Here is a 10,263-nt window from a genome sequence, read left to right on the forward strand (position 1 = left end):
CTGAGGCACTGGTAGTCGGATCAGTGTCGGCACCCTTATCAACGGGTGCACTCTCAGACACCAACTCAGGATCAGGATGGCTACCACTCACCGGGAAAGGTACTCCGCTACTAGAAGCTCCAGCTAACACGGCATCTCGCTGTTGTTGTTCAAGTGCTTCTTTTTCTCTAGCTTCCTTCCTTGATGCTTTTCGGGCTTTATTTTTATGCCTTGTTGCCTCTCTGGATAGGTCAGCAGGTATCTTATCACCAGATTCTTCGGCTATGTATTTCCTCTTGCAGGACTTACTCTTAGGGAGTTCCCCCAGATATCGTCAAGACACTGAGTAGTAGGCTGTTCATCGAATATCTTCATTAATGACTCCGACATGACTGGAGTGGGCACCTGTACTGGCTTTTCAGCTAGTTTAGTAACTTGGGGTTGCATCTCGGTTAACTGCTTCTTGAACTCTTCATTATTTCTAGAGCTGGCAGCCTGCAACTGTGTTTGTACATGTGCCTCAAAGCCATCCATCATGTTCTTCAAAATAGCAAGATCCTTCCTCATTTTATCTTTAATACTCTTCTCCACAGCTAACATATTGTGCTTTATAAACTGGGGCATCCGGTGGATGATTTGGTCAACCAAGGTCGTCCGCTACTGATCTGTAACCAACTTCTCAAGAAAAGTAGTTGGGAGAGTGATATAAGTACCTGTTGCTTGGTGGTTTGAAGCTGGTGACGATGATGGTGCCCTCGAAGCTGGCTGTGATGTCTCACCCTGCTCAGTTTGGTCTGCAACCTGTGGGATGACTAGCGGTGTATGAGGTACTACCGCTAATGGTCCCGCTGTACCTGATTTCCTCCCATAAAGAGGATTGTTGACATCCTGAATTTTTGAAGCTGCAGTTATCTTAGATGCCTCCATCGGTTTTTCCACCAACTTATTTGGAGGAATGTTCGCCTGCAAACAAAGCTTCCCTATCAGAAAGGGAAACGACAAACCTGCTCGCTCATTCAGCGCTCTATCTCGCATCTCCGTGGTGATGATCCGACCCGCATTCACAAAGTACCCGGCCATGAGGCATGCAACCAATGATGCTAGTGATGGAGATAGTGTATTATCATTTGATGTGGATCGCAGCCGTGCTAGAACTATTGACCACCAGATCTTGGCTGGAAAAGTAAGGGATGTTTTCTTAATCTGTACATTTGGATCAGACATCCATGCTACTGCTTCTCTGTCTGTAGCAATGTACCTGGCAATCCAACGCATGATGCGCTCTCGTGAAGTAGGATCCTCCATCTCTGATTCACTCGTGACAACGTGTGTTTGCCCTCAAATAGTCCCATAGAAGCTGGTGTTGTATACTCAGGGCCATGTAACATCCGATTAATCGTTTCCTCGAAGATGTTCACAGTCTTACCCTGAATAGTGATTGTGTCTAAATGAGCAAATGTGGCTGCAAGTGTCTTTTGTGCTCTCTTTGTTGTTTCAGTTTCCGCAGCAGTTCATTAAGGTGGTGGCGTAGATAGCATAGAACTCTTGAGTTAGATGGCTGGTGTATTCCCCAGGAGCATTGGTCATCCATTCAAACTGGTGAATTTGGAACAGTCTGTAAATCTCTGGAAATGCCTGGATGTTTGCCATCACTACCCTAGTCTCGGGCATGAGTGGTGTCTTTCTAAATCCCCCTGACTTGCTTACAATTCCCTTTTCAAAGAAATCTTCCGATATGTTCACCATTCACATAACTCTGAAATAGTGAATAAATTGATGTCGCACTACTGGGTCAAATTCACGGATCCTCACATACTGGACCATTATATCGTCTGGAGTCACCTCATCACCCCCCTCTGCTGCACCTGTCTTTGTCTGAGCTCCCATGTTATCATCTGGTATTACTGCAGGTGGAGAAGTAGTAGCATCTTCCTGAGAGCCGCTTTCAGACTCTTCACTACCTCCCGACCCATCATCCTACTGGCTTCCCGAAGCAGCATCACATTTACTTTCCGATTCCTCCCTGCTACCGGAACTACTACCTCCCTCTTCAGACTGGGGAGGAATGTCCCGGAGGATAGCCCTAGCTACTGTGGATCTAGTAGCCCGAGGTGGATGATCGTCAAGTGTAATATTCATTTGTACTTCCGAACTACTAGATTCAGAAGCATTATGGCCTTTCGATTGAGATGCAGCAGGGGAGGAATGTTTGGTCGCGTTCTTTCATCGGGGAGGCATAGTACCTGAGAAACACAACACTCATTAGTACAAAAATCAGTAAAATGACACACTATCGAGTACTCATACTTCCCCTATGTAATTACATCGTGACGCCTTGCCTTAAGAATGTCATCACCCAATCTATCATTGGGAAGGGCCACAGAATCGAAAGATGACAGAAATAAAAGTACAGAAAAAATAAAACTTTACACACCAAGTAAACTGTATGAGAGCTCACACGAGCCATGGTAGGTACCACGGTCCATAAAACTTCTTGTGGAGTTCTTACAAAGTCAATGTGCAACAGTGGGTTGACCAAGTGTTGTTCACCAACAGTTTCACGGCCCGTGGAGTGAACCACGGTCCGTAATCATACTCGTGAACCTATTTATTAGGTGGATGTAATTGAAGTGTGGTCCACGAGTGGTTTCACGGATCGTGGTGGCTTCCACGGTCCGTGAAGCCTCTCGTGATCTGACACTTAACCATTCATTCCATCAGTTTCTCCCTCAACTTCACCATAGTACAGGTTACCCCATTTTTTTACACATGACCACAAGTGACTTACTATCACTACTGAATTTCAACAAGCAAGATGCTATAAAGAACAATATTCATCAAACACACCTATACCCTAATCATACCCACACAAAAACCATTAATGTTATACAATTCAATCTAACCCACAATAATTTCACACTAATCCATATTATTTCTCATATGATCATGCTAATTTCAACTAAAGGGAAGTAAATCTAACTTGTTTTTAAACAAGATCAAACTTATAACAAGTTATGAAGTGACTTATTTAGAGATTTAGAAGAGAATTTCGCTCAAAAAGAAGACTCAGTGGACTTGGCTTGAAGTTCTTGACAACGTAGGTTTAGGGCTTCGATTCTTGGATAAACTAAGGATTAATGGATGATGGGAACCATTTTTTAACTCTTGAAGAACCGTTATAGGAAGAAGAAGAGGGAGAAAAATCTTACCTTTGGCACTTAGGAAGAAAATATACATTTAATTTCAACTTTGGTACACGCACAGGTCGGGTCAGTTCACTGTTACTACTGGGTTGTGAACGACGGACCGTGAAGTTGCTCGTGAAGGGCATTACGGTCCGTGAAAATATCTGTGAACATGACTTTGAACTAGAGTTCTCACCTAAGGTTCATGAGAGGCTAGACGGTCCGTACAAACTACGACGGACCGTGAACCCTTCCGTGAACCTTTTTATGGCAATTTCCAATAGCCTCGATATCCTGTAAGTGGTTGTGATGGACCGTGAAGTTGCCCGTGAAGGGCACCATAGTCCGTGAGACTGCCCATGAAGAGTAGTCTACACCCAGTTCTGCAACTCTTAGTCCAATTATTCCTACACACATCAACACACAGCGAATCTAAAAAAAAAAGGAAATACCTAATACAATTACATCTTGGGTTGCCTCCCAAGTAGCATACAATTTAACGTTGTGGCACGACGCAGGTTACTTGATTACTCAGTCTGCATCAAGTTTACATTCCTCCACGATCTTCACATCTTCTGGAACACCCAAGTATGCCTTGATTTGTTGGCCATTCGCTTCGAACCTCTCGCCTTTGTCATTTTCAAGCACAATCTCACCCGACTGGAATACCTAAGTAACCTTAAAAGGTCATAACCATTTAGATCTCAATTTTCCCGGAAATAGACGAAGTCTGGAGTTGAAAAGTAACACTAAGTCACTAGGAGTGAAGGTTCTCATTTCAATATGCTTATCATGATACAACTTCATCCTCTCCTTATACAGTGCATACCTCTCATACACTCTCAAATGCAACTCATCCATCTCATTAATTTGATCCAGTCTCAGGTTTTCTATTTCGCTCCAATTGAGATTCAGCTTCTTTAGTGCACAGAGTGCTTTATGCTCAAGCTCAACCGGCAAATGACATGCCTTTCCAAACACCAATTGATATGGAGACATACCAATAGGTGTCTTGAAAGATGTCCAATATATAGAGCATCATCTAACGTTCGTGCCCAATCTGTCATGTTGACATTCATTGTTTTAGCCAGAATTGCTTTAATTTCTCTGTTGGAGATTTCCATTTGGCCACTAGTCTGTGGGTGATAAGGTGTTGCCACCTTGTGCTGTTTAACACCATATTTGGCCAGAACATAACTGAATACCTTGTTGCAGAAATGAGACCCACCATCACTAATGATAGCTTTGGTGTGCCGAACTTTGAGAAGATATTCTTCTTCAGAAAACCAGCAACACTCTTGCCATCATTCTCGGGCAAAGCAACTGCCTCAACCCATTTGGACACATAGTCCACTGCAACCAATATGTACTTCTGCCCATAGAAGCTCACAAATGTCCCCGTGAAATCAATTCCCCACACATCAAACAACTCCACCTCCAGAATAGGTGTCATAGGTAACTCATGGCGCCGAGAGATGGCTCCTTGTCGCTGGCACACATCACAACTCCTTACTACGTCCATCGCATCCTGATGAATTGTGGGCCAATAATACCCACACTGAAGTATCTTGTGGGATGTCCAAGCACCTTCATGATGACCACCTATCGGGGAGGAGTGACATGCTTCTAGGATATGCAACATCTAGGCTTCAAGGATACATCGCCTGATGATGTTATCAGCACACACCCTGTACAGATAAGGTTCATCCCAAAAATACTTACCCACATCATGCAGGAACCTCTTCCTTTACTGAAATGTCAGCCCCTCAAGCATCAAATCACTAACAAGAAAGTTAGAAAATCAGCAAACCAAGGGATAAGATCAAGAGTTGCAGCCAATACCTACTCATTCGGGAATGCATCATTGATTTCTAGTTCACACTCCTCTTTCTTTTCAGCCTCTAACCTAGACAGGTGATCAACCACCTGGTTCTCACAACCTTTCCTATCCTTGACCTCGAAATCAAACTCTTGAAAAAGTAATACCCATTTGATTAACCTTGGTTTGGCATCTTTATTTGCCATGAGGTACCTCAGAGCTGCATGATCTGTATGGACTATCACTCTAGTTCCCAGCAAGTAAGCTCTGAACTTCTCAAAAGCATACACCACAGCCAGTAGTTCCTGTTCAGTAACTATGTAATTTCACTGTGCTCCATTCAGTGACTTACTAGCATACTAAATCAGATGAAACATCTTGTTGTGCTTCTTCCCCAACACAATTCCTAAATCAATACCACTAGCATCGCACATTACCTCAAACGGCTCAGCCCAATCAGGGCCAATGATCACTGGTGCACAAATAAACTTCTCCTTCAGGCATTCAAAAGCTCTAAGACATGCCTCATCAAAAATGAATTTCACCTCCTTCTCCAAAAGCTTGCACATGGGGTGTGCAATTTTGGAGAAGTCCTTGATGAAATGCCTATAAAATCTGGCATGTCCTAAGAAACTCCGAACATCCTTCACACAAATAGGTGGAGGCAACTTTTCAATCACCTCAATTTTGGCCTTGTCGACCTCTATCCCCTTTTGTGACACCTTATGCCAAGGACTATGCCTTTCTTGACCATGAAATGACACTTCTCCCAGTTCAACACTAGGTTGGCCTCCTCGCATCTCTGTAGGCCCTGCTAATATTAAGCAAACAATTATTAAAGGTATCACCTACTACTGAAAAGTCATCCATGAAGCCTTCTAGAGTTTTCTCCACCATGTCTGAGAAGATAGACATCATACACCTCTGGAAAGTTGGTGGTGCATTACATATTCCAAATGGCATGCGTTTAAATGCAAAGGTTCCATAAGGAAATGTAAAGGTTGTCTTTTCCTGATCTTCAGGAGCAATTGATATCTATTTGTAGCCAGAGTATCCATCTAAAAAGCAGTACCACACTTTGCCACCCAACCTATCAAACATCTGGTCCATGAAAGGCATCAGTACATGATCTTTCAAGGTCCACTTGTTCAGCTTCCTGTAATCCATGCACACTCGCCATCCGGTGACTGGCCTCTGCAGGACCAACTCATTCTTCTCATTTGCAACCATAGTCATACCGCCCTTTTTGGGCACACATTGCACTGGACTGACCCAGTGACGGTCAGAAATAGGGTACACCACCCCAGCGTCTAACCATTTGATGATCTTCTTTTTGACCACCTCTTGCATAGGTGGGTTTAGCATCCGCTGGTGTTCAATGCTTGGGCTGCAGTCCTCCTCAAGTTGAATCTTATGGGTGCATATACCTGGAGGTATCCCGATGATATCAGCAAAGGTCCACCCAATGGCCCTTTTGTACCTAATCAACACTTTGATCACAGCTTAAACCTGTTCATTATTCAAATCTACAGCCTAAATCATAGGTAAAGTGTTGTTAGCTCCCAAAATTAGATATCTCAGGTGAATGGGTAACTGTTTCAGTTCCAGTACCGGTGGCTCCTCAATGGATGGTTTTGCTGGAGGACTTGGCCTGTTTTTCAAGTACAGGTCCAATTTCTTTGGAGCATTAGGGTGTGCTCTCATACCCTGCAAAGCATTCACGGTCTCTACATAGTCAGACCGAAAATCAGCTTTAAAATTCATCAGCACTGCGGCTAAGGTCTCAACATCTAGCCTCTCTTCAATAGTTTCTCCCATTTATTCTTCATCAAAGACCTCTATTGCAGAAACCACATTCATGTCATGTGGCTACTTCATGGACCTGCAAAGATTAAACTTTACCTTTTCTTTGTTGAGTCTGAATTTCAGTTCTCCTCACTCAACATCTACCAATGCTCGTCCCGTGGCCAAAAATGGTCTTCCCAAATTAATGGGAACCTCAAAATCTACTTCGCAATCCAAGATCACGAAGTCTGCCAGAAAGATGAATGTGTCCACCTTTATGAGAACATCACATATGAAGCCCATAGGTTGCTTCACTGACCTATCTGCCATCATCAATCTCATAGCTGTGGGTTTTGGAACTCCTAATCCTAATTGCTTGTAGATGGCCAGCGGCATCAAGTTTATACTGGCCCCTAAGTCACACAAGGCCTTTGCATATTCGATTGATCCGATGATTCACGGTATGGTGAATGCATCCAGATCCTCCTTCTTCTGTACCAGAGACCTGGTAGCAAAAGCACTGCAGTGATGAACATTGTCAGTTAAATCAATACTTACAGCTCTTTTCTTTGTGACCAAGTCCTTCATGAACTTGGCATATCCCGACATTTGCTGTAGTGCTTCCACCAGTGGGATGTTTACTGACAGCTGTCGCAACATGGTGATAAACTTCACAAATTTCCCATCTTCGGCTTTCTTTTTAAGCGTTTGAGGGAAAGGAAGATGTGGTCTTGGGATCTGCTGTAAAGGCATGGTTCCCTCAACCTCTTTTTCTTTTGCTCCTGCCGGTTTGGCTATTGGTTGAGCATACTCCAAGTCATCTACTTGTTCAGCTTCATCCCCCTCTCTTCCAACTTTCTCCAACACATGCTCATGTTTAGTACCTGCAAAAATAGGGTCAGTAAGAACCTTACCACTCCTGGTGGCGATAGCCACAAAATGCCCATCCTTCTTGGGATTTTGGATCGTGTCACTTGGTAATGACCCATTCTTCCTCTGATTTAATAAACCTGAAAGTTACCCCAACTGCTGCTCAATCTGCTTGATGGAGGTGGTGTGAGAATCTACCAGCTGAATCATACTGGAGAAATCACCTTTCATCTCCTTTACCCCTGCATCAGTTGATTTAACCTTTTGGAGCACCTTGGCCAACATGTCTTCCAACTTAGACCCGCTGGAACTACCACTTGCCTGGTCTCTATTACCTGGGAGCACATAGACACCACTTCAATAATTTCTGTACACATCTCTGTTCTGCCAGTTTCCTGCTCTCTATTTGCTGGCCTTTCATACTGTCCTTCCATTGAATAGTTCCAACCTGCATTTCCAGAATTGTAACCCTGGTTGCCCGAGTAATAATTTTGGAAACCTCCTTGGTTGCCCAGGTAATTAGCCTCTTCATCTAGATTGATGTCCTGATCTTCATATATGTTTGACTGTCCCACGACATTTACTTTTTCAGACTTGGAGACAATATGCTTCGTGAGTAGATCTATTTGGGTCCTCATGTGTGCTATGTCCTGATCCCTTTCTTCTTCTCTCTTCCTTTGTTCAGCTGAAAGTTCATAAGTATACCCAAGATCTCCTACTTCTGCATCCCTGGTGTACCATGCCTTTTTATTCTTTGAAACCTCATCCATCAGTTGCATGCTCTCTGAGAATGGCTTCCTTATAAAAATCCTCCACACACTGCATCAGCAACAGGTTTAGTAACATAATTTAAAGATATGTAAAATGCCTGTTTTAGATGTCTCTCAGTGAGACCATGGTTTGGTCACTTCTTCAGCTTTTGGCTGAATCTCCACCAGGTGTAATACATTGCTTCTCTGGGTAGCTGCTTATGGGCACTTATCTCGTCTTTCATTTGTAGCTCTTTTGATTCTAGAAAGAATCGTTCCACGAAAGCTTCCTTCAGTTCGGTCCAAGTCCTAATTGAGTCATTGGGCATCTCATTCAGCCAATTTGTTGCCTCTCAAGTAAGACACAATGGGAACATTCTCAGTCTCATTGTTGTCTGGCTAACTCCAGGAATTTCTTGCGACTTGCATATAGCCACAAAATTCATCAGATGCTGGTTAGCATCATCACCCGCTGTTCCTCTAAACATACCTTTCAGATTCAGCAGTTGAATCATAGTGTTGGTGATTCTGAATTTAACACCTGGAGGTAGTGCAGGTAACACTATCACTCTAGTAGCTCCAGCTCCATCAAAATCTAAGTCATCCTCTTCATACATCATGTGAGCTGGAGGTTGTGGTCTACTCCTTGGAGCTATTGGTTGGCGGTGGAGAGGAATGATTTCATCTACTGCTATGTTTTCATCCACTGCCCTAGGTTGGTTGTTCACAACATTCGGCTGAATACCTTTTGCGACGGTTTCAGCTTCCAATCCAAATCTTTGTCTCTGCACCTCAAGTTCTTGTGCGTTCACCATTTTGCGAATTGTTTTCCGAAGTTATGGATCGTATGGGACTAATGGGGCTCCCTTACTTTTGGTATTTGGCATACACAGTCGAACTCACCTGTAAGAGACACAGACAAAGAATAAGACATAAAATTAGATAATCTAACTACACTTAGAATAAAAGCTAGTAAAACACTTCTGAATTGAAAGTCCTCGGCAACGGTGATGTTTGCGTAATTAAGACACAACTTCCAATGCGTGTCTACGATTGTACAATACTAAAGTAACCCAACCAAGGGTTGGGGTCGAGTCCAAAGGGAGTGGGATTGAGAATTAATAGAAAAATAAATTTTTGTTCTAATTAGTCCTAGCTAAAAACATTTTCGAATATAAACATGTTAAATCTAAGGGGTGACGCAAGTGTCAATTATCAATGGGGTTTTTTCACAAGTAAACAGAAAAACAGCAAAAATGCAAAGAGTACTAATCAAAGGAGATGGGGTTCTTGGGATGTGATAGAAATACGGGAAAAACTAAACTATTGGGTACATGCTTTTGATAATAAATTCGTTGAATATTTGTGACTAGGCTAGACTATAGTGGGGGTAAATTCTCTCTCGAGCAACTTACCCCGAATCAAATGGGTTCCTCTCGGACACCTACTTGCCGCATGAAGAACAACCTCCACCTTAGCCCACTCACTCACTCGAGCTGAGTGTGTGGGAGAAGGACTAGGGTTCACTCTCTCGAGTTGAACCTCATGTCGACCCAATCCCACCGGCCATCAATTTAGTAGTCTTAGGTTTACGACCTCTCTCTCTCTCGCAAACCGAAAACACAAAGGTGAAATCATATTTCCAACTACAATTTCATTAAGTTCCACCACAACTACTAAACGAAATAACATCTAAACAACAAATAAATCATCAACAAGCAAGACCCAACAGATAATTTAACCCGTATTCACAAAATCACACCCCAAGAATTGGGGTTTTAGCTAGACATGTAAAAGAGATAGAAATTTATACCAATATGAGTTTTCATTCAAATGGGTATGAAGATTTAAGTCTCAAAACTAGCCAAGAGTGAAG

At 43.0% G+C, this 10,263-nt stretch overlaps 2 protein-coding genes across 2 annotated transcripts; both read right to left on the reverse strand.

The window, feature by feature from the left end:
• Positions 1 to 3,695: 3,695 nt before the first annotated feature.
• On the reverse strand, positions 3,696 to 4,686 carry LOC107060031 (uncharacterized). The gene is made up of 3 exons (XM_015307322.1): positions 4,393 to 4,686; positions 4,166 to 4,330; positions 3,696 to 3,833 (listed from the first exon to the last, which is right to left on the reverse strand). The coding sequence occupies exons 1-3, from the start codon at positions 4,684 to 4,686 to the stop codon at positions 3,696 to 3,698; spliced, it is 597 nt and encodes a 198-aa protein (XP_015162808.1).
• Positions 4,687 to 7,224: 2,538 nt separating this feature from the next.
• On the reverse strand, positions 7,225 to 9,202 carry LOC107060032 (uncharacterized). Its single transcript, XM_015307323.1, has 4 exons — positions 8,792 to 9,202; positions 8,547 to 8,737; positions 7,974 to 8,457; positions 7,225 to 7,764 (listed from the first exon to the last, which is right to left on the reverse strand). Exons 1-4 carry the CDS (start codon positions 9,200 to 9,202, stop codon positions 7,225 to 7,227), a joined length of 1,626 nt encoding a protein of 541 aa, XP_015162809.1.
• Between the last annotated feature and the right edge of the window lie 1,061 nt (positions 9,203 to 10,263).

Source organism: Solanum tuberosum, unplaced genomic scaffold (genome assembly GCF_000226075.1).
Source record: "Solanum tuberosum cultivar DM 1-3 516 R44 unplaced genomic scaffold, SolTub_3.0 scf00053, whole genome shotgun sequence".
Taxonomy (NCBI): Eukaryota; Viridiplantae; Streptophyta; class Magnoliopsida; order Solanales; family Solanaceae; genus Solanum; species Solanum tuberosum.

What these genes read in the sequence shown, in the direction of transcription:
- LOC107060031 (XM_015307322.1), bottom strand. Translation starts at nt 4,686, where the DNA reads ATGGACGTAGTAAGGAGTTGTGATGTGTGCCAGCGACAAGGAGCCATC. An exon ending in CAAAGCTATCATTAGTGATG is followed by an intron (nt 4,331 to 4,392) that starts GTGGGTCTCATT and finishes GGTGTTAAACAG; the next exon opens with CACAAGGTGGCAACACCTTA. An exon ending in ATCTTTCAAGACACCTATTG is followed by an intron (nt 3,834 to 4,165) that starts GTATGTCTCCAT and finishes AAGGTTACTTAG; the next exon opens with GTATTCCAGTCGGGTGAGAT.
- LOC107060032 (XM_015307323.1), bottom strand. Translation starts at nt 9,202, where the DNA reads ATGGTGAACGCACAAGAACTTGAGGTGCAGAGACAAAGATTTGGATTG. An exon ending in AGTCGCAAGAAATTCCTGGA is followed by an intron (nt 8,738 to 8,791) that starts GTTAGCCAGACA and finishes CTTACTTGAGAG; the next exon opens with GCAACAAATTGGCTGAATGA. An exon ending in TGGTGTCTATGTGCTCCCAG is followed by an intron (nt 7,765 to 7,973) that starts GTAATAGAGACC and finishes TTATTAAATCAG; the next exon opens with AGGAAGAATGGGTCATTACC.